We start from the raw sequence: 23,996 nt of genomic DNA, 5'->3' as shown, positions 1-23,996 counted from the left end.
ATGCCCAGTGCCCAGAGAGGCCGGAAGCCATGCCAGATAGATCCTGGATGATTGTGAGTTGCCACGTGAGTCCTGGGAATGGAACCTGTGTCCTCTGTAAGAGCAACAAGTGCTCTTAAACGCTGAGCTATCTCTCCAGCCCTTTAATACTTAAAAAGAGAAGAACTAGTTCAAATAAGTAAGCACTAGAGTAGAAAGAAACTGATATCTGTCTTCACAATTTTAGGTGTGATCCCAGGACCTTACACACTCAGCAGCTTCCACAGTCAAGGCATCTTGGCATTGTGTAAAACTTAATACTTTCAAGTTAGTATTGGAATTGTGTCATTGATAACAGTTCCACTCTTAATTCACCCAACTCACTGGAACACTCAATTCAGCCCCAGTGCTACCACCCCCTACACACACACACACACACACACACACACACACACACACACACACTGTGTGGTTTTTGAAAGATCTCTGCAGGAACCTAAGGTTCCTTTTCCTCTCCGGTTGATAGACAGGCGATGCGGCTCTCACATCTGTCCACCCAGCAGCTGATTATTATCTATGCCCCTGTCTATTTTTGCAGGCACTGGAACTAGGTTGTAAAAGAGGTCCCTAAAGAATAGAGGCCATTGTTTGAGACGGGAGTCTCTCTCTGTAGCTCAGGCTGGCTTGGCTGGAATTCAATCCTAGCCCAGGTTGGTCTGTAACTCTCTGCAATTCTCCTGCCTCTGTCTCCCAAGAGTTGGGTTTTGTGTGTGTGAAAGACCACACGCCCAGCTAAACATATTTCTTATTTGATGGTTTCTAAATAGAGCAATGGGGAGCCCGTTTAGGGTGAGGAGATGCTTGGGAGGAGAAGGGGCGGTGAATTCTCTCAACATCCAGGGCTAAGTCCCCTAAGGGTTAGGGAAGGATGCTGAGCTTGAGAGAAACTGGCCTTGAAGCTGACTGAGGCCTGCAAAATTCATTGGCTCTCATCCTGATCTGGAGGCCTTTCCTATCACCAGGTCCTCCCATGGTGTGAGCTACTGGCCTTTTGCCCACCTCCTTTCCCAGTGGCTGGGCTGCTCACTGAAGGGTCTTCTGGATCTGGTTGCAGTCTGCAATCTGAGGCCCTGGGGGTATGCGCGACTCTGGCTGAAAACCCTGGGCTCACAGTCTCGTTGACTAGTCAGTGACTCTGGGTGGGGTACTTTTCTGAGCCTCGGTTTTCCTCTCTGTGAAGTGTCTCCTTGAAGAGTTAGAATGGGTATTCAAGGAGACACCGCCTTCCTCTGCTAGGACGTGTGGCGGGTCCCTCCTCTGCGGGACCTGGGCTCAGAGGACTTCAAGGTGTGTGACAGCTCTTCCTGCCTGCCCGCGCAGTCTCCCCCAACGAGCTTGGGGGACGAGGAGACTCTGTCCTCCACACCCACAGGCGCTTCTCAGAAGGGCCCCTGGCTTCCGCTTTGCACTTCGCCTGCTGGAGCACCAGGGCTGCACGGTGATCCCGGAGCTGGGCGGGACGGAGAGTAACCCATGTGATCTGAGAAGGCAGCAAGTTGGGCCGGTCCTGTGCCACAGCTGCCCCGCTCCCTGAGCTCTCTAGCTCAGTGCACCCTGACCCAAAGAGGCCCTCGGTGCGTGGAGTTTCTCTCTCAGGACCTAAGGGCAAAGAGCAGAGCCCAGAACTCAAGAGACAGAGCCAAGGGCTGAGCGTTCCCAGGAGAGAGGCTGGTGAGTGCATGGAGAACCTGGGACTTGCAGGACCCCCAGGAGAGGGAACCCAGCTCAGCGAGGGTTCAGCCCCACCCTCCCTCTGGCTTAGGTCCGTGCTGATGAGGAGATCACTCACTCAGTAAACCCCAAACTCCAGGCTTGTACCAGGTGCCTTGATTGCAGTGGGCTAAATCCTTGGAGAGCCCATATGGTGCTAAACAGTTGGTTTTAATCAAAAGCCTCATTTGAGGTAAAAGCTGGCGCCCCAGGAAACTTGGGCTGGAGCCCACGGTGAGAGGTTGTTTGGAGAGAGACTTCTTCTTGCTGCCCAGCTGGTCTTGGAGAAGCAAGAGGAAAGAAAAAGACTGGAGCATGAAGGAGGCACCTGCCTTCCTCCAGACCTCTGACAGCACGAGATACCAGATTTAGGGGAATCCCCCCCCTTTTTTTCTGGACCATAGGTTCCCTGGTTCACCTCCTTGTGAGAAGAAAGGTGAGTGGGTTGTAGGCGTGGCAGGCATCTCTACCACTGTTTCCAAGTCTCACAGATCCGAGATTTCACAGAGGCCACACCTATATCCTACTGACCTGAACTAAAAACACAACTCTTTGCTTTCATCTGAAATGGGCTGGCGAGTTTACCTGTTCTGATTCCGGGCGGTGTTATTGTTCAAGTCTCTCTCTGAGGGCTTTGCGTGGTAATGAGGGTTCAAGACTTCACGAGGTGCCCAGGCCATAAAGCCTCAGGAAAGGGGACGAGCTGAAACGATCAGGGTAGCTGGGCAGTGAGGTTGGTGCACTCCTGGGCCTGGTGGCTTCCTCCTCAAGTGACACCCATCCCCCTCAGCAACACACAGCTTTCCTGGCCATGAGCACTACCCCTGCCCAAGTCTCCAAGGTGTTACTTTTTAGAATTCAAGCAGCACCAGGCCAGGGGGTTGTGTGCTCCTCCCTCTCACCCAGCATCCACGTCCTGTCTCCATATCGGGGACCATGACAGGTGCCTCACGGGACTGAAAACCCAGTTCAGGCACATGCATGAGAAGCTGGTGGATCTTTCTGAGTGAAGAATGAATGGCTCTGAAAACTGCTGAGCACTGAGGGAGGAGGGAGCTGGGAAGGAGCAAAGAGGTCCCCCGAGCCTGTAGGCTAATGGTACCTTTCCCTTCCCCCACTGTTGATGCAGAATGACCATGTGCCTGGTCATGTGGTTAAAGCGCCTTTTAGGACTCACTATCGATGTCTGAAAGAGGATGAGCCCCAACATGTATGTGCACCATACCCTCCCATACCATACGGTGCCTCTTAATTCTAAGATCCCAGCATCATGCTGGGTTAGAGATGACCAGAGAGGCCATGGAGCCCAGTCTTTCACGGTGGAGACAGGGAACCTGAAGTCTTGCGAAGAGGGCTGGAAGCCCAGCTGCCAACTCTGCAGCTATACTTGGCTCAGCTCTCAGCCACAGCCTGGGCCGGAGGCTTGGCATGTAGGTCAGAACCGACAGCCGTGGGTAAGGGAGGCTCCCAAGAATCACTGAGAGCAGGGAGCCCAAGCTAGACGTGATGGCAGGCGTCCCGGCTTGTAGGATGTCTGGTAGCCTTTCCAGAGTTTCACGGGGGCATCTGGCACTGCTGTGGGACAGGGGGTGCTTCTGGGTGGCAGTATGCACACCCAGCTTCTGGAGACTGGAGGCCAGGAGTACTCCTGTTGGTGTGAGCCCTGTCCACACACATAACCACACCCAGAAGCTCTGGAGACAGCCCCAAAGGGGTCGTAGCTGGCACCTCTACTTACACTTTTATCAGCAAGACCTGCCTGTCAGTTGGATCTGCTGAGTTGTTCCCCAGTTTGTTTGCTCACAGTCACTAATGTGCCAGTTTCTGGGCAGGTGGACCTAGAAGCAGATAAGCCAGATCTTTGTCTGCAAGTTTCCCTTCAAGTGACAGAGGCGTTAATTTAAAACTTTAATAGCTAAAGACAATATCATCCCCTTGAAACTCCGCGGCTGGGTCTGAGTGGTCGCTCTCAGCTTTTATCTCTCCTTCCTGCCGGCCACTCTTTCTGATGCCTCCCTGTTCCCCCTTATAATCATTAAGTATCTGGGGACAGCTGACATCTGGGCGATTGGAAATAGGATTAAAGGCGAGAGGTGGAGCAGAGAGAACTTGAGAAGGCTCTGGGGCTCAGGAAGCTCGTGACTGGGTTATCAGCACAGACTAGGAACAGTCAGAGCCCAGAGGCATCGCCCTGCCCTAATGCATGCCCATCCCCCCTGCCTAGCCAGACCCAGGACAGCCCTGGTCCCTCCGTGGGTCTGACACATTCCCTGCCCTTCACTGTTGCAAGTACAGACTTTATAAGAGCAGACTAGTCCACAAGGAGCAAGCCAAGCAGGGATGATAAAGGATCACTGACTTGCTGGAGGCTGCAGACTGTGCCTAACCAAGAGGGGCTGCCCTTGCACCGAGTTCAAGTGAGCATGTCCCAGGCCAGGGCCGGGCTGGGCAGTGAAGTTGTTAGAATGTCCTCAAAATGTCACTGACTAAGTTTGTGCATTTTACAATACTGGCATCAAACAAATTCTTCATTTGATTTGAGATTATCTTTTAGAAACAGTTATTTTAATCAAGTATTGTGCTTTTTCCTATTTGTTGATTCACTAAATCGGAAAGCTTTACTGTGGGAAGTAACGATGCATCCGGTTCTGGTGACACTGGTCCCCAGCCTTTGATTGGCCAACGATGCACTCAACAGGTCTTGTCCTGTGACAGGTCCACCCTCCGAAGTTCCCATCAGGCAAACTCAGAAAACACTCTCCTTAGAGCCTCCTGCACTCAAGGACATGGGACTCCATCCAAAAAAAAAAGGGGTGGGGGCATGAGAGGAAAACTTCATAGGGCTCCCAACCCATAAGGTGCCAACACATTGTTCTTAGCTTAGGGATGGGTTTGTGTGTGTGTGTGCTTTCCAAACACTGAATTCCACCCTTCCTGGATCTCCTAAGCAGAGCAAAGTGAACTTGGGAATCCTTCATGGATCCTCCAAGATGTGTTTTGTCAAGACAGATTTCCCGACCCTGCAAGTGGCACAGAGGTCCTGCCCCTCCACACTCCTTTCAATCTAGCAAGAGTCTGTCCTCAGTTTCACCGCTGATGGCCAATTGTGCTGTCCTGGCACCAGTCTGGACCCTGTCCTGCCTCATCCGAGCAGCATCCTAAGCAACAAGGGTTCAGACTCCTCCCAGGCTCAGCTCCCCAGGCCTTTTCCCACTCCTGGCTTCAGGCATCACGGGCTTTTGGCTAAGAAACCAAGTGACTCTCACTGGGAAAAGCAAGCATCATAGGAGGAGAAAGAGCCTAAGCCAGGGCTGGAGGGGGGCGCATGTCATCAGCATGGCATGCATGCACTCACCATGCATTGCCATGCATGCACTCGCTGACACCGAGCACCCACTGAGAAAGTATAATGACAAATCTGTATGAGGATTCATTCCTTGATAAAAACCCATCACCTTGTATGCTAACCAAAAAAAATTAATAATAATTAAAAAAAGAATCTTTTAAAAAAGAATTCAAACTATGAGGCCCCTCCTCTGGCTTTTCCTTCACACTCAGGAGTTAAGTGCCCATGGCCTTTGATTTCTACTCCAGGAGGTGAGGGGGTGAGAGCCCTCAGCTGAGGGTCATGCCGCTCATTGGCTCCAAGAATAGAACTTGAGTGAACACTGGCCCCGGAAGACACTGGCTTTAAAATGATGAGAATCCAGAATGAATGGGCCTCAGTCACCCATCTAATAAGAACTTCTTGTTCTGTTCCGTAGAAGTCAGACACCACGTGTTCAGAGGGGGCGCCTGGAGAGTGCATTGGCTCCTCGTGGCACTTTCTTGGCCTCACCAGCCAAGGCACCCCCTAAATACATTCCTCCTAATCGCCGCAGTACTGGAGCTTGAGAATATTGAGGGGTGAGAGAAAAAATACTGAGGAGTTATCTTTCACCAATTTGAAGACACAGGACGGTGTGGGGGGGAGGCGACTGTTCTAGCTGGCAGCGGGGGACTCTGGAAAGTCACTTTGCTTTACCCAACGAAAGTCCCTCAAGGAGGGGTTAGTTTCACTCCCAATTGGGGGGAGGGGGAGGCCTAAGAGCAGCTCTAGCTGTGACCACAGAAGTGTACGGCAGCTGGTCACATTGCACCCACATCCAGGCTCCAGAGAGGAATACCAGCACCAAACTCAGTGGCTCCTTTCACTTCAGTCCAGGACCCCAGCACATGTGTTGCCCACAGGGTGGGTCTCCCTTCCTCCATTAAACCTCTCCTGAAATTCACTTACAGGCAGGCTCAGAGGTGTGTCTCCTAAACAAGCCCCAGCAATGCTGAAGCATGCATGCATGGGCATGCCTGCTTATATTGGGTTTCATGGTCTGAACTGACGAGGATGACTGACCAGGTCTCCCTGGTCTCTTCCTCAAGGCTCCACCGAGATATGAACTCAGATCACTGGATTCAGAGTCCAGAGCGTTAACCATTACACCACGGGAGCTTGTGCAAGTTGTGGCTTCTAGGAGATCCCAAGTCTAGTCAGGTTGACAATGAAGATTAATCATCACAGTCATTTTTGTTGCTAGTTTTGAATTTGCATGTGTGTGAGACATACATATCTCGCCATGTCGCTCGTGCTAACCTCCAACCTGAGATCCTCCTGCCTCAGTTAACTGAGTGCTGAGGCTATGGGCCATAATTAACAGCCAAATTAAAGTACTTCTCTGACACACAGCCTGTTCTTCTCTAACGGTCATGCTAACTGCTTCTGATTGTTCAGTGGCTCTGAAAGGGGGAGGGGTGTATCTCAGAATTTGAAAGCAAGATGGAGACTTCCAGGTGGTTGACAGGTTCCTCATGAGAGCACCTGACTGGTCCCCTTCCCTATTATTCCCTAAAAAATAAGTCAGATCCTCAAGGGAGACTTACCAGAGCCTCCCAGTACCAGTCAACTCCCAGTCGCACAAAACAGGGCTTTCTGGCATCTAAACACAGTCTTCTCGAGAACCATATGGTTCCGGGAGTCAATTAGACTAGGGGTCACCCATGGGCATCCCTCATTGCCTGCTGCAAACCATGGAGAGCTTAGAAAGCACATATGTACCAGGGACAAACAGAGTTCCTGTCCCCAAGGAATATGACCTCACTGACCACTAAGAAGTATGAAGAAGCTTCAGAAGAGAGGAGGTAGGGAGTGACCACCAAAGGAGCGGAGCCCGCTGTGTGGTCAGAGAAGGGCTCTGTTGGTCGCGAGTGTGCCATGTACTCAGTGAAGCATGAGGGAGTTGCCAATTATGCCCCTAGTTTTATACCCAGATATAATGTCATGTTGATATGACCTGTGAGAGCCATGTGACACCTCTACAAAAAGCCGATTTGAGAGCCTGTCTTTCTCTGCTTATCTTCATCCCCATCACTGGCCTGCCTCACACCCACTGTGCACCCAACAGAACGTGCAGGCTGGGTCTGCTGGTAACCACTAAACGCACAACTCTCCCCTGCAGTATTGCCACCCACAGGAGTCTGAGGACTCACTGTACCAGTTCTCTCTAACATGCGTGTGCACACGCACACGAACTGCTGTTGGAGCTGTACTAGTCCTCTCTAACACACACACACGAACTGCCCGAGAAATTTGTCAAAATGCAGCCTCCTCGTCTGTAGGGCTCGGCCGAGCCTGGGCATCTTCATCCTAACCAATTTCTAAAGCAGGCTGCCAGTGTAGACCACACTTAGAGTAAAGTCACTAGGTTCTGCCATCTGTCCTACTGACGTCTGAAGTTTTCTGTCTGTGACCATTGACATGGACATTATTAACAAGGATATCGGGTTTGGAGAACTTCAAAATCTGAAGTCTGAGTCCATGTGAAGGTACAAATACATAATATCAAAACTCAGGAGGCTGAGTCAGGAGGATTGAGAGTTTCATTCTAGTCTGGATTACCTAGGAAGACTATGTCTTAAATTATTACATTTTAATTGATTAATCAAAAATGTGGTTTGACTTCCACTCCCTTGGGCCATCTAAACACAATACACCAGTACACTCAGGATTGCTGCTCTGACTGTAACTGAGCCATTCAGAATCCCTGCAAGTCCTGGCTGTTGCCATGGTCAGGTGACCCTAACATGCACTGGGCACAAACTCCCACTGGACAGTCTGTCAGCTGACCTCTCCCAGTGAGCAAAGTTGCAGGCTCTAACCATCTTGTCCTTCCTTTAGTCTCACTATGGGCTGCGCATGAATGTTCCTGGAGCAAGCACATTGGGCGTCATCCTAGTAAGACAATGCCAGGCGGGGTCTCTGTGCCATGTGACAACCCTAAGCAAGCAGACCCTGCCCCCCAGAAGACCGTAAATCTTTCAGATGAGGAACTACGGTGCCTTTTACTGTCCTCGTTACTACAAAAACAACTTAAGGAAGGGAAATTTGCTTTGGGGCTCACAGTCCTTAGGTGACTGGTACGGTGGCAGAAGCATGAGGCAGGTCACACCGAGTCCACAGTCGTGACGTGGAAGGAGATGAATGCCGGAGCTCAGCTCCTTTCTCCTCTCTCCTTTCCCTTCAGTGAGGGACCCCAGCCCATGGGATGCTGCGCTGCCTACACTCAGGGTGGATCTTTCCTCCTCAGCTGAACCTCTTGTAGCTATACCCAGAGGAGTGTCTTCTAGATCATTTAAAACCCAGTCACTTTGACAGTGGAGATTAGCCATCATGTCTACATGGGGAACGAGTCTCCAGAGCTCCCCTGCCCTCTGAGACCAGCATTGTCAGCTCTGAAGATCACGGGCAATGGCCCCGGGGACTCGGAGCTGAACTGGACTTAGACACGCTCTCCTCTCTTCTGAACATATGTAATAGGGGACAACAGACACTCATCTCACAGTGGGAACAGTGAGTGCGGCCATCTATGCCCCAGGGGCAAGAACTAATTCCCTTATACATCTACTTAACTGTACAAAATTCATTAACTGGCCCTAGTCCCCGGCCAGGTATTTAACCATTTAAGAAACCATTTGTCCCAGTACAGACATCCTGGGGGAATCCATGGGTGTTTTTGTGATCTGCCTCATACTCTGTGACTTTTTTGCTGTCCCTGGGGCCTCCTGGCATTGACTGGTTGTGATCCCACGACTTTTCAGGTGTGGCCTGGATGAGGCGCAGAGATGGGGAAAAAGCTGGACCTTTCTAAGCTCACAGACGAGGAGGCCAAGCACGTATGGGCCGTGGTTCAGCGGGACTTCAACCTCAGAAGGAGAGAAGAAGAAAGACTTGAGTAAGTGGCTGAGCTATGAAGTTCAGATCCTCTGGTGTCCCAAGTGGCCGTCACCTCAGGTGTCCCGGTGGTGCAAGGCCAGAGGTACTCGGTAGGCAGAATGGATGGGAAGCCGTGCCCTGGGAAATGGCTCCCATTTCAAACTTGGAGTTTCTCGTTATGAAAATGAGGCTTTCTGTTCTCTGAAGAAATCTTTTGAACTTGACTCTGCTCCTGGGCACTGTCTTGTGAGCTGCATGGTCCCGAGGTCCCACCTTCACGAGAGAAAAGAGCTAACGGAGCTGTGTGAGGAATATAGTATGGTTTTGAATCACTTGGACACTGGGATTTGGGCAGAGGTTGGCTTCCATCCTGTTCAGTGATGTGAGGGGCACCCCTCTTCCTGGGTGACCCCAGCCTGTGTACCTCATTCTACCCGCCTCCTGAGTCAAAGTTTATCTCATTGCTTACGCTTCCCTCTGCCTCTGCCCACAGGAAATGTTCTCAGTCTGCCTGGCAACTATTCTCTTCCCTCTGTCTTTTGGGGTCAGCTTTTTGGGGAGTTGGGAGGAGACCTTGAGTGAATACTGAACAGAAGCAAAGGAAGGCAACTAAGGGCAAGTATGGGCTAGGAGCAGACCACACGGGCTCTAGGGATTGGCATGTAGGGGTCTTGGGGTTGGGGGACATGGCTCATCTGACCCCAGTATTTAAAGCCGGGAGGAAAGAGTGTCGTAGAGGGTTTCTGGGGAGGGAACTCAGAAAGCCCAGAGAAGTGGCTATCAGGCATGGGAGAGACTCTGGGTCCCAACACAGAGCGGGGTCCAGGACAAATCGCCGAAAGACACGCCCAGTTCAAGGCCAGCACACAGTTAGAGGTTCTAGTAATATGGGAAGGGTCCAGTCGGCACCATCTCTCCGAGTACCTCCACTCTTTTTCCTGCCTTGCTGTCTGTGACCCCTGGGTCTTCATCATGAATCAGCCCCATCTTAAGCCAGTCCCATCACCACCACCCCTGGTTGGCTTGGGGCAAAGCCTGTCTCTGCCACCAGCCTGATGCCCACGGCAGCCTGGATCCACTTTCCAAGCAACTGACATCCAACTAGCTTTCTTTTCACCCAAGAGCAGAACTGGTACTCCGCCCCTGTCTCCAGAGCAGACCTGGCTGTGGCCAGCCTTTGTTTTAAATAAACAGCAATTGATATCTTCATTCACACTGACATGCAAGGGAAGCAAAGTATAGGGGTGCCAATCAGGCACCACCTTCCCAGGGACCTGGAAGAGGTCAGGCCCCTCCCCCATCCCTAGTTTGATGAAATTCCAGGTGTTTTTGCATGCCACTGGATCACTCCCTTGTAACATCTGGCTTTTCTTATTCCAGCTCTTTGGCTCATTTCTCCCCGTGAAGAAAACACACCCCAGGCTACTTCTAAGTACTCTTTGGCTAGGAAGCGTCTTGCAAGGACATTCCTGGTGGGTTAGTCAGAGTCAGGGCCCCTGCTGTTTGCACAGAATGAGCCAGCAGGGGTAGACATAGCTGTCCCAGGACAGCAGCCATGGGACTAGGGAATGGGTTTACTAAAAGTTCCAAATGTCTATCAGGTGGGGAAAATTTGTGCACAATACTTATCACAGAGGACCGGGGTGACATCTGCAAAGGGGGCAGTGATGGAAAATCACTGGCAAAATCACCGAGGCCCAAGGGGCATACTGACTCACTGCACACCCAGTTAACTATAGCTGGCAACAGGCCTAGGGCACAGTCATGTGGCAGAGGGTTGACAGATTTCTTGTGGTTCTTCTTGAGGTTGCTGCCCAGTCCCATGTTCTCTGTTCTGGGAAATCTATGGCTAAAGGGCAGCCCTGCTCTTCCCTGTGACTTGCCTGTTTGCAAGTCCAAGCCTGACCCCAGGAGGTAGCAGGGTACAGGCCATACGGAGGTCCTGAGGCAGGTGGGAAGGAGCATAGTGAGGTTACAACAGGAGGCTTAGGCTCTCTGCCCACTCTGGGCGGGGGTGACTCTTTGAAAAGGCAAGATTGAAACAGGCACAAAATCAAAAAATCAGGCTCTTGGTGGTACAATTGGTCCAGCAGAGTGAGCTGATTAAAAGGAGAGTCCCATTTCTTCTGTCCCAGGGCTCTCTCCAGTAGCGACAGACATGCACCAGCTGTGGCCTGGAATCCCTTCTTGTGATTCACAGGCACAGCATGCCTGTTGCCATGGTGTCACTATTGGTAGGTGCTTACATGTAGGGTTACTCTTCAGGGTAGAGGGACCCACGAGCCGCGCTCTTTTCTACTTGTTCATGGGATAAAATGCCCATGGCATCTTCCTGACTGCCTGGTGTCAATTGGTTTTGTAAGCAATCTGTCAACGGCTCAAAGAACAAATTCATCCTGTACTGTTTAAATTTCTGCATACCCGAGTGCGTTTGCAGACCTCACCCTGATGCCTTCCACTGATGAAGGAGAAAGAAAAGTACAGCCTGATGACGTCACCATATTGACTTCCCAAAGGCAGGTGACGGAAGCCGCCACCCACATGTGGCTATTTGACTTCATTGAAGTTAAAGGAAAGAATGGAAGGCCTTGGTCTCACTGGTCACTGTTCAAGGGTCCCCAACCCGTGAGCGCGTGTTGTGACTGCCATCATTCCAGCCCCCCAGATGGCAAATTTAACAATAAGCTTCATGATGGATTTCTTGGAATCCATTAAAAAGAAATGGAAAAATAAGTTGACACTTGGCATGGACAGGTCACAAGGCACTACTGAATAGAAAAAGCAAGTTATGGAAATGTAATTTTATTTTTAAATATATATCATAATAGCAGGCTTGGTCTTCACTCTCCTCTCTTGGGAGAGTGTATGTGCTGATATCCAGCCTCTCCCTTCTCTGGCTCCTTTGCTGGTGATGTCTAGACTAGATAGATAGATAGATAGATAGATAGATAGATAGATACATACATACATACATACATACATACATACCTTTGGAGAGCCCAGGGCCCAGGGCCCTGAGCTCAACCCTTGTCTTTCTTCTATGTGCATTCAATCCCCTATGACCTTATCCAGCCTTAAGGGGTTTGGTTTATTACTTTTTCTAGGGAGAAGGGCAGAAGGGGGTGTTGTTTTGTTTTGTAGTGCTGAGAGTTGGACCCAGGGCCTTACTCTACCACTGATATACATACCTAGCCGTGCCCAAGGTCAAATGGCACTGCCCAACCTGCAGTGGACGGAATGTTGTGCAGAATGTTTCCCAGTATGGCTGCCATTCACCCACTTCCATGGCTATGAGGACTTGATGGAACTACCTTTTTTGTTTGACTTTATTCTATAGTTCTTAAATGTGTATGTGTATGAGTGTTTCATATGCATACACGTATATGCACCACCTGTGTGCAGTACCCATGGAGGCCAGAAGAGGGCACCAGATCCCCTGGAGCTGTAGTTGCAGACAGTTGTAAGCTGCCATGCAGGTGCTGGAAACCGTACCTGGGTCCTCTGCAGGCGCTCTTAATTACGAAGCCATTTTCCACCCCCGGTTTTATTGTATTTGGAACTTAAGTAATGTAGCACCTATGTCCAGTCATCAGTAGGTGTCACAGTAGGCCTAAGACAGAAAACCAAGACCCTTCTAAACTGTTGACTCAATGAACCTCTGTTCAGCTCTCAGATTGGACATCTGACTGACTACTCATGATTCGTGTCTCCCAAGACCTCATCCCTATCTCAGTTGCTAAAGTCAAGCTCCTGAGGTCATGCTTGTTCCTTTCCTTTCTCATTCATATATCCACAAGCCCATTAGAATACATTCCCGGTGCAACAACGGTTTACTGACTTCAGTGCTAGCCCTAAGTCAAGCCACACCAACTCTACACCAACTGAAGGAGACTCCTGCCTACTCCTTCCTTCTGCCATCACTGCCCTCTTGTCTGTCCTTCCCATAGACCCCTGTGTCATGGCTTAAAAACAGGACTCCAGTCAAGTCTGGTGTGGGAAGTCCATCTGTCAGTTTTGCTTTTATTGGTTAATAAATAAAGCTGTTTTGGCCAGTGGCTTAGCAGTATAGGGCAACGCAGGAGTTCCAAGCAGATACAGGAGGAGAGAGTAGAGGGAGTCATGAAGAAGCCATGTAGCTGCTGCCAGGGACAGAAGCCTTCACTGGAGCCCACTGAAACTTTGCTGGTAGGTCATGACCTCATGGTGATACACAGATTAATAGAAATGGGTTGGTTAGTTTAGGATATAAGAGCTAACTAGAAATACTCTTAAGCTATCAGCCAGACAGTATTACAAATAATATAGTTTCTAAGTGATCCACCAATACACTCCACTTTCTTATTCTCTAAAGAACATTCCATTGGGCTCAATGGTGCAGTTGCCTTCTCATTGTGGCTCATGGGCCTCACCCCTGCCCACTGTGAGGTCCCACAACCTCCTAGGGACAACAGCTGAGTGGCTTGCGTGTTAGCTTCTTGTGTCCTCGCCACACAAGCTTGCTGTATGTCACCAGTGTCTGACATGGCTACATGTAGGCTCTACAGCAGCAGAGCCACAGTGACCCTTGGGCTCCATCTCTGTGATGCCACTTCATCCCCAGGTGACCCAGTGATGTGACTGTTGTTCTCCTGAAGAAGGCTAAGAAGGAGGCAGGTTCCCCAGGTGTGAAGAATGACCCACAAATGCCACTCGGGAATATCAGGAGGGCAAACCAGCTGTGCAGGTTTATATTCTTATCCCCAACAACTTTGCCCACGTTATCTTTACTCCAGCTAGAGTTCACAAGAATGTCATTTAAAGCAGCTCATAATATCAGGCTTCTCCACCCACATTTAAATAAGGTCTAGACTTTGCAATTGGTAACTAGTTTTCTCCTTCTTTTTCCTTCTCTTCCTTCTTTCCCTTCCCTCCTTCTCTCCCCCTCCACTCCTCTTCCTCTCCTGCTCCCTCTGGTCCTCCTCTCCCTTCTCTTATTTCTGATGGAGGTTTTGCTATGTAGCTCAGGTTGGCCTCAAACTAGGGATCCTCCTGTCTCAGCCTCCTCAGCACTGAGTTTATAGGAGTACGGTACCATGTCCAGCTCAGTTCTCTGCCTTTTCAGTCATGTTTTAGTCTATTGGCTACACACATCTCTCACACACACACACACTGCTCTCTCTTTCCTTTGAAGCTTGTCATTGAAGGAGCTGACTGCTTAATTCCATGGTCTTCCACATCTGGCTAAGATCTCTCTGACCTTTGGATCAAGGTTCCTTTGTCCTGAGTTGAGAGAAAATTCCAGAGACGTGTCTCTTATTTCCCATACATTCCACAGCCACAGGTGTCACCTAGGCTTTAAAAAGCTTTACATACAGAAAATATAATCACATGTTATTATTTTTATGCTACACAAACACGGCATTGCCAAAGCAAACTTTGGGGGGAACACCCAGTTAAGTCTCCTCTTGTAAGCCCCTCCTTCCTGGGACACGCCCATCCTGGACCTCAGTGGGCTGGTACTATGTACAAAGAAGGACAGCTCAGTGGGGCTCGAGAGCCTGCACCCTGGTCTTGCCTCATGCCCTGAATATTTAAAGTCTTCTCAATATCTCTGCCTCCGTGTGTAAGGGTCTGATGCTCAGCTGAGGCTGTGGTGGAAATTGCTGGATGGTCCTAAAAGCCAAGAAGAACAGCCAGCCGATGCATTGCCAGCCTTCGTGACTCACATCTTTGGGAAGGGAGTAACTGGGGTATGCTTTAATGGCACATCCTGTCCAAGGGACGCAGCCCACAGATCAAATATTAGACCTGCTAACCTTCCCAAAGGCAAATAGGTGGTAGTGTGGGTTTTGATCTCTGCAAATACACAGGAATTCCTGAGATAATCCGTGAAAGACCTGCCAGTATGAGACATAGACACACACAATGGCTCATTTAAAAGTCAGCAGAATGGGCTGCAGAGGAGGCTTCTGGGTTAGGAGCGCTTACTGCTCTACTAGAGGAATGGGGTTCGATTCCCAGCACCCACATGGTGACTCCCAATCATCTGTAACTCCAGTTCCGGGGGATCCGATGCCCTCTTCTGGTCTCCGTGGGCACCAGACAGACATATAGTGCGCAGACATACACAGAGGTAAAACATTCATGCATACAAAATAAAACCAAAGTTAAAAATCAGGAGAAAAATAAGACAACCGCATTCACCCTTAGCTGATCTGTCATCCCGACAGGCAAGCAGGTAAGGGCTGCGGAGCGGCTGAAACCGGAAATGAGCTGCCTGTGCAGGGCTGGAGGTTAGCGTTGGTGTGCGAGGGCTGATGGGAGTCTCTACTATTTGGCCCCTGTCCCCTCCATTCACACGTCACCAGCTGCTTTCTCCCTAGGGTTTTCCTTACTGCCTGGCCTAGTCCTTTCCCAGAGCCTTCAGGAAGGCAGCCACGCCCCTTCCCGTACGTGCCTGACCCTGGGTCCTGCCTCCTACCTTCAGGTCTCCGCTTCTTCCACCGCTTTACTCTTTCATGTCCTCTGCATCCGGCAGCAGTCTCAGCTGGTCACACTTCCTTTGAGCGACACGTTGCCATCCTTTTGTCCTGCTTTGGATTAGCGCTTCATTCATAGAGGCTGGGGCACCGGGCATGCCCTCACACTGCTCTTGGGAGTGCTAAGGAGTCTGAGTTCTGCTCTTGAGACTGGGTTCCACTTGGCTGGGAGTCACCTATGACCCTTCTAACGTGCAGACCCAGCTCTCTTTTCTGATTGGGTGGGTTTTGTGTGTGTCCCTGTGACCTTGTGGTCACCTTCACAGTGTGCAAAGGGTCTCATGTTTCTTGTCTAATCTTAGTCCCAAATTCTCAACTCTTGAACCAGAAAACTAAATTCTGGTGGTTTCTCAATTCGTGGCTCTTCTGCACGCATGACCGCCTCTCCTGGCACCATCTTTTTTCCTCGTGAGTCTCCTTCCCTAGTTCGGGTCAAACCAACAATGGGGATTCAAATGAGGTTTTGGCCAGGTGACCTTCACAGTAACACAGGCCACGAGACACCAGCTCTATATCTCTTTAACCAATACCCTGGCTGCTTAGGACCTCAGATCAGCCTGATGAGGATGCTCTAAGGGGCAGGGGGATACCAGACACCAGAGCCCATCACACATATAAATGTCTTCCCTCCCCTTCACTGCTGGGCCTGTAGCCATGGCCCCAGCAAGGCATAGGCTCAGGTATGGTGCAGTAGAACCCTCTCTGGTTCTCCCTTTTACTCCTCACACCGCTGCCTCTTCTTGCCTGGGTTCCACCCAACACCATCCACGGCTCCACCTCTCCTCCTCACTCCACCCTATTCCTCTGCCTGACAAGTTGTTCTTACCCCATTCCCCTCTTCCCCACAGGGACACTGAGCTTTCCTGAGAGCAGGCTCTCCCTCCCCTCCCTTACCCTTCTCTCCCCTCCCCTCCTTGTCCACCAGCCCCCGACTCTAACCATCCATGCTGCAGAGACACCCAGGATCCACACGCCTCTCCAACTTCGTCTGTCTCCACTCACCAGCCTCTGCTGTGCAGCAGCAGGCTTAATCTCTATGCTATGCTGTCATCTTCTCCTCCATCTTGTCACTTGGCTTTCTGGGAGAGAGCAAGCAACTTGAATATCAGCAGTCTCTCAAAATCTCTGACCTGAGCCGGGCGGTGGTGGCGCACGCCTTTAATCCCAGCACTCGGGAGGCAGAGGCAGGCGGATCTCTGTGAGTTCGAGGCCAGCCTGGTCTACAAGAGCTAGTTCCAGGACAGGAACCAAAAGCTACGGAGAAACCCTGTCTCGAAAATCAAAAAAAAAAAAAAAAAAATCTCTGACCTGGGGATCCCTTTACATTCTTACACTATTGAGAGCCTCAAAAGTTTTTTTTTCATGAGTTTCATATCATAACACTAAGCATACTAGAGCACAAAACTGGTGTTTGTAAAAATGTTTGTTAATATAAAAATAATAAGCTAGGCATAGTGGCACACATCTTTAATCCCAGAACTGCAGTGGCAGGGACAGGTGGATCTCTGTGAGTTTGAGGCCAACCTGGTCTACATAGTGAACTGCGTGATGAAAACTTGTCTCAGGAAAGAATAATAGTTAACAACAATAAACCACTTGCATTTTAACCTATTTATTCTTTAAAAAAAAACTTTTTCCAAAACAAAACCATAAGCGAGAATGGTGTTGGCCCTATGTATTTTAAAATTGATCCAATGCTGAGTTTAACAGCAAGGAAGGCAGCTTCATCTTGCCTCCACATTCTGGGTGCTATGGTAGAGTATTTGGGGAGACACAAAAGGTAATCCAGCCTTGTGTATATCCATATCTACAAAATGGAAGAGGGGTTTATTTTTATCCTCTCTGTGTGTCTCTATTTCTCCCTGTGTCTCTGCCTACATGTGTGTCTCTGTCTCTCTCTATTTCTTTATCTCTGCTCTGCCTCTCTGCTTCTCTCTGTCTGTGTGATGGGGGGGCATGCACACATGTGTGTAAGTAAGGTCTTTCTAACCTAGCATGGTCTCCAGCCACAGAGAACTGGTCTCTAGCGTCAGAGAACTGGGATTACTGGTATGTGCCACTACATCTGGTTGAAGGAGCTGACTTGTTTTTTGAGGAGGGGGGGTGAGATGAATTTTGGATAATTCTGCACATTAAGTTTGACCACTTCTTGTAGTTTCTTGCGGGTTGATTGTGATGTGGGCTCTTGAACCTTATTGATGAGCTTTTCATTCTGATGTCCAGTCCATCTTTCCCTTGGAGAGAACCTTCTACCTGTGTGTAATTTTTGAAACTGAACCTTTGAAAATCATGGCTCCCTGTTTTGTTCAGACCTTCGCATGGTACCATGTCCACACCTTCGCATGGTGCCATGTCCACTCAACAGAAGGAAACTGAGTCACGCTGCTCTACTGTTCCTAGAAATGGTGAAAGCTGGAAACTGTCGCTCTTGCAAGAGAGGACAAGGGTTTTCTTAAGTTCTACTTTGTGTTTGAAACTTTCATTTTTCTGTGGTCAGCAATCAGTCTTTCTTGAAGTAGCTGCTTAGTGTTCATTTTGGAGAAGACATCTGTCCCCAGACACACCTCTCCTGACGATCATGGATCCAGTTTAGGTGAGGTGCCCAGCCGCTGACAAATGCCTCCTAACCCCCAACATGGTGCCTCCTTGGTCTTCTCCTCCCATTCTCCAGCTAGAACCTGAAACGGGGGATCATGCTTTCCCCCAAGTTCAGTACCTGAAATATAATTCCAGCTCCGTCCCCAGACTTTTTTCACACTTTGGCTATCATGGCTTCAAATGTCTGCACCTTCTTCTTGCTGAGCTGGGGGATGGAGGGGTCTGGAGGAAGGGTGACCCATAGCTTCCCTGGTTGGCGCAGACAGGAGATCGGAAGTGAAGGAGGCTGGGCCTTCCCGCTGGGTCCTGGGCCCTGTGACTGTTCACAGCCAGGTGTGTGGGATGGCTTTATCTGAACTATGCTATAGAGCAATACCAGCATTGCTCCAAGTTTCTGGTCACTGCTGGCCTTTTTTTCTTGGTTTTCAGAGTGTGTCAACAAGTCTTGAGGTTCCCTCCTTTCAGATAACTCTCACTTGTCTTACTTTGACATAAAACTAGCCAGCACAATTAACTCTTTGTCAACTTGACAAACACAACAGTGTTAAAAGCCATATCTTTTCCTTCCTTGTACTTCCCCAAGAACACACACTAAAATCAACATTACAATATAAACAATACAAATTGTAAACGTTTTCACACTCTTTAAAAATTTAAACACTGGAAAGTAGAAATCAGTCTCTTGAAATAGCCAGCCTCTTTCAAGATCCAATCTTTTAAAAGTCTCTCAACCGTCAAAAATATGTCCTTACTTCCAAAAGGAAGAACCAGGACACAGTCACAATCTGAACAAAGTAAAACCAACTCCCAAAACTAACTCAATGTCCAGTTATTTAGGATTCACTCGTGATTTCCTGGGCTCCTCCGTGGGGCTGGAGTCCCTTCTCCAGCTCTGCCCTCTGCAGCACACAGAGCTTGTCTTCCAGGCTCTGATTGGTTCCATTGCTGCAGCAATGGTGTTTGTCCCATGGTACTGGCATCTCCAAAACTCTGCTGCAGCTGGGTTGCACTTTCACCAATAGCCTCCCCTGGGCTCTCTTCATGGTTCCACAGCCCTGCATGACCCCTTCAATCCTGGGCCTTCAACTGCCACTGAGGCTGCACCTTCCCCAATGGCTTCTCCCGGCCTCTCACAGTGCCAAACCTCAGCTACTCTCCGTGACCCCCTTCATGCCTTCAAAACTAGAACTACCTGGGCAGCTCTTACACTACCAAGTTCATCTGCCAGGACAAGGTAAAACCTTGGCTGCCTCTAAAGACAGCTTCTGTGTGCTGACTCTTAGGAAACATTCACCTCACTTCTCCCCAGAAGACTTCACCTCACTGATGCTGGTTTCTTCTTAGAATCACTAATGTGCCAGTTCCAGCTGACTGACGTCAAGCACTCCAGCAAAACAAAGATAGGTCCATTCTAGCGGTCTGGCATCTTGTCCATCACAGCTGATTCTTGAGCCCCAGGGAACCAGAACGATGAGGTCTTAATTGACAATAACTAGGGCCATTCTAGCGGTCTGGCATCTTGTCCATCACAGCTGATTCTTGAGCCCCAGGGAACCAGAACGATGAGGTCTTAATTGACAATAACTAGGGCCCCGCCCCCAGGGTCTTTAAACTTCCCTTTGAAACTTCACAAGCCCGAGCTCCATCCTTTGTGTTCCCCCCCCCCCAACATCCTCCTCTGCCAAGCTCCTACAAAGCAGCCCACTGAGCTCTCAAGACTCAATGGCTTTTCTAGTCCAGCCTTCCAACGCCCTTCCACAATCCTCCCCCAAACACGGTCAGGTCTGTCACATCAACGCAATACCCCACTCCTGGTACCAACTTGTCCTAGTTAGGGTTACTATTGCTGTGATGAAATACCATGACCAAAGAAACTTGGAGAGGAAAGAGGTTATTTGGTTTACACTTCCATGGCACTGTCCATCCTCGAAGGAAGTCAGGACTGGAACCCAAGCAGGTCAGGAACCTGAAGGTAGGAGCTGATGGAGGGGCGCTGCTTACTGGCCTGCTCCCCATGGCTTTCTTAGCCTGCTTTCTTATAAAACCCAGGACCACCAGCCCTGGGGTGGCATCACCCACAGTGGGCTGGGCCTTCCCCCATCAATCAATCATTAATTAAGAAAATGCCCTACAGCCAGATCTTAGGAAGGCATTTTCTCAGTTAAGATTCTTCCTTTCAGATAACTCAAGTATGTGTCGAGTTGACATAAAACTATCCAGCATGAGTAGCTAGTCACTCCTGTTCAGAAAAGATGTTATAATGTCTGAAATAGTGGGTGGTGCCAAGCCTTTCAACGCTGTGCCTCTTCTCATAAGTCCATACCCAAGACACAGCGAGCTTATAGTATAAGTACAGTATGAGAATAACAGTACAGCTGAAAATAGAACAGAATGTTATAAAAACATATCACAAGAACTATACAATTTAAATGTGAAAAAAACAGCAAATGATTTCAAAAAAATGAGCTCCATAGAGAGCTCTCAGAAGAACTATGAATACAGTCGATACTTGGAAAGGGTGATCACCATCCTTGGGCATCAGAGAGATGCAAACGAAAAACTGCTTTGCGGTCCCATCTCACCCCAGTCAGAACGGCTACCATTGAGAAAACCACTGACAACAAGTGCTGGCGGGGATGTGGAAAAGAGGAAGCCTTATTCTCTGCTGTCATAAATATAGACTAGCTCCAGCCACTGTGGAAGACAATATGGAGGTTCTTGGAAATAGAACTCAGCTATGCCAGGCCTGGGCATACGTCCAAAGTGTTCTAAGTCAGCACACCACAGAAACATTTATACATCTGTGTTTATTGCTGCAGTATTTGAAATACTCAGAAAATGGAACCGGTCTAGACGACCATCAGCAGGTGAATCAATAAAGAAAATGTGGTGTATGTATGCAGAGGAATTTTACATGGCCATGCAGAAAACTGTAATCAAGTCATTTGCAGAAGAGGGGATGAAACCATAAATCTTTATGCTAAATGAAATAAGTCAGACTCAAAAAGACCAGCGTTAATATTTTATGCATCTATTCGTGTTTACATCTGTGTGTTTATAGGTAACAAACAGGGGAGGAGGAAATCCATCTTTTATTTATTTGTTTGTGGTTTTTTGTTTTGTTTTTTTGTTTTTGTTCTTTGAGACAAAGTCTCTCTATGTAGTCCTGGCTCTCCTGGAACCCTACGTAGACCAGGCTGGCCTCGAACTCACAAAGATCTGCCTGCCTCTACCTCCTAAGTGCTGGAATTAAAGGTGTGCACCACTATACCAGCCCAGCTGGAGGAAGGAGGTGGGAAATAGAGAAGGTAATGGATTCCACATAAAAGGAAAGTTTAAGTAGGAAGTAACTAGGAGAGGAAAAGGAACCAGCGTGGGGGTGGGGTGGGGAGGGAGATAGCTGGGAACAGTGCAGAATAACACATGTGCGAGAAAGCCCAATGCTTTGTAGTCTGAATAAAAATGCATAAAAACAATACAATATTTAAAATCATTCTCTCTCTCTCTCTCTCTCTCTCTCTCTCTCTCTCTCTCTCATACACACCCTTCTTTTTCTTGTTGGCCATAACAGTAAACCAGTGACATTCAAGCCAGGTGTACCCTCCCAGCACCCCTCAACCCTCCCAGCACCCCTCAACCCTCCCAGCACCCCTCAACCCTCCCATGCTGGAGTATCCCCAGGAAAATCGAAGACTTAAAAGTCCTTAGGAGACAGTGGTCCCAGTGATTTGCTAATTTTTCTCACTCGGAACAGATTACCGTTATCCTATCTAAAACTGAAAATGTTATGCTTGGCAGGCATTCTGGGAAACTCAGGACAAAGGGGGTGCATTCATTAGGATCTGGGGTACATTTTCCAGTCAGTTGCAGCTGGTTCCACTTGGCAGACTCGCCAGGAAGCGGTGTTATTTTAAACCAGATGGTCTCGAAGAACAGGTTTCTCCTGGGACTTCCGGGTGCTGGGGGATTCCTGTCTGGAGACACTCCAAGCCAAACACCTAGGTCAGGTTCTGTAAGGGCAATCCTAGGCCTTGACTTGGTGCATGCTGGAAGACGTCTAAAACCACCTGCTGAGGAAATGTCACTGGACCTTGCCTAGGGAGTCTCTGACCCACAAGAGAAGGCACAGGGCACAATTGTAAATGCCACAGCAACGCTAAAGGGCAGTACCATTCTGTAACAATCATAGGTTTCAACTCTAACCTACCAAAATTGGATATGATTAAGCCTGACCTGTTTATCCCCTCCAGGAAAAGGGCAAACTGGCGTTCTGCTAATGGCCAAGATGCCCGATATTGCCTTCCATCATTTTGGGCCCACACTCATGCACATGGAAGTGCCGTCCACGCGAGCACATATTCACACTGCCTGCACTCAGCCACCTCGTGTAGAACCAGCCATCTGATGTTTTTCTTGGTCCTACACTCTTCCCAGGGGACTGAAGGGCAAGATACAAAAGGAGAGCTCGAAGAGGGAGCTGCTGTCTGACACAGCCCATCTGAATGAGACCCACTGTGCCCGCTGCCTGCAGCCCTACCGGCTCCTCGTGAATAGCAGAAGGCAGTGTCTAGAGTGCGGCCTCTATGTCTGCAAAAACTGCCGCCACGCCCACCCAGAAGAGCAGGGCTGGCTCTGCGACCCCTGCCACTTGGCCAGGTGAGCCCCGGAGGCAGAACATCCCTAATGGCTTCTAAGCCTGTTGTGTCCCTTTGGTGGGGCTGGCTGGAGAAGACACTGCCTCAGATCCGCGCTCATCTCCCCGCAGAGTCGTGAAGATCGGCTCCCTGGAGTGGTACTACCAGCACCTGAGAGCTCGGTTCAAGCACTTCGGGAGTGCCAAAGTGATCCGGTCTCTCTGTGGGCGGCTGCAGGGTGGCGGTAAGGGGAGGACTCGGCCTGGGGCTGTTCCAGACATCCTTTAATGTTGAAGAACTGTTCCACTGTGGTTGGTTGGCTTCTGTGTGGCACCTATCTCCGGAGCCCTCAGTCGTGTTCCAGCCCCCTGAGAGTTCCAGTTTGCTATAAACATCCCCAATATTTGAAGTCAGTGGTTTTTTCTTTTTTTTCTAAAATTTTACACTATGTTGAGGATTCGTAGCCAGGGTGTCAGCCGTCTGTCACTTAGAAGTTGACAGTTTTCCTTTAGCCATCTAGAAAGTTGTGGGAATTAACACTGCCTGCGATAATCGGCCACTCTCAAAACTGTCTCCATGAAGACCAGCAGGTGGCGCTGTGGGACCAAAAACGACCTAGGGGCACTTCCTCACAAGCCGCTAGGTCCCAAAGCTTTATTCTCCCCTGCTGGGCTCCTGTAAACAGAGCAAGTCAAGACACAGCAGAAGAAAGGAGCTCGCACTTACGCTATTTTATTCTTTAAATATTTATTAAAATTAGTCGTGTGTGTGTGTGTGTGTGTGTGTGTGTGTGTGTGTGTTATGTACATGTAAGCGCAGGACCATGGATGTTAGAGAAGTTCATGAAAGAACCTGGATCTAGAGTTACAGGTGTGTATGGACACCACCACCACCACCACCCAGTGTGGGTGTTGGGAATCAAACCCAGATCCTCTGCTTAAAGTCTGTGCTTTTGGCCACTAAGTCATCACCTCTCAAAGGGGACTTTCTTAAAAGAAAATAAAAACAACCAAAAGAGCAAAGTTACTGTTCTGAGCTCTCTCAGCCTGGGCATGAATGGTGTCATTGCAGACCCTCTGAGCAAGGCCTGTTTCCAGGCAGGGCTTCATGGGCTCTTCATAAAGCAGCCTTCGTGTGGGAAAGGAATGGGCTCTCGCCTGTTGCTAGGTACCCAGCATCCCCTCCTTATCAAAGCCCTATGTTTGCATGCAGGTTTTCCCCGCAGACAGCAGAATTTACTTGCTGTCAATAGTG

General features: G+C 49.3%; 1 protein-coding gene across 1 annotated transcript in view; it reads left to right on the top strand.

Moving 5' to 3' along the window:
• The first annotated feature begins 1,564 nt into the window (after positions 1-1,564).
• Mlph (melanophilin) overlaps positions 1,565-23,996 on the top strand; it is a 44,938-nt gene continuing 22,506 nt past the window's right edge. Inside the window, exons 1-4 of the mRNA XM_041650226.1 lie at positions 1,565-1,710; positions 8,878-9,011; positions 22,543-22,764; positions 22,874-22,986. Coding sequence (XP_041506160.1) covers positions 8,902-9,011; positions 22,543-22,764; positions 22,874-22,986 — 445 coding nt within the window. The 5' untranslated portion in view covers positions 1,565-1,710; positions 8,878-8,901. The remainder of the gene's footprint in view (positions 1,711-8,877; positions 9,012-22,542; positions 22,765-22,873; positions 22,987-23,996) is intronic.

The sequence above is a fragment of the Microtus oregoni genome, unplaced genomic scaffold (genome assembly GCF_018167655.1).
Source record: "Microtus oregoni isolate MIOR12 unplaced genomic scaffold, Mior012 000004F_ref0000308, whole genome shotgun sequence".
NCBI lineage: Eukaryota > Metazoa > Chordata > Mammalia > Rodentia > Cricetidae > Microtus > Microtus oregoni.
The sequence above is the reverse complement of the archived record's forward strand: the minus strand, read 5'-3'. Positions and strand labels throughout refer to the sequence as shown.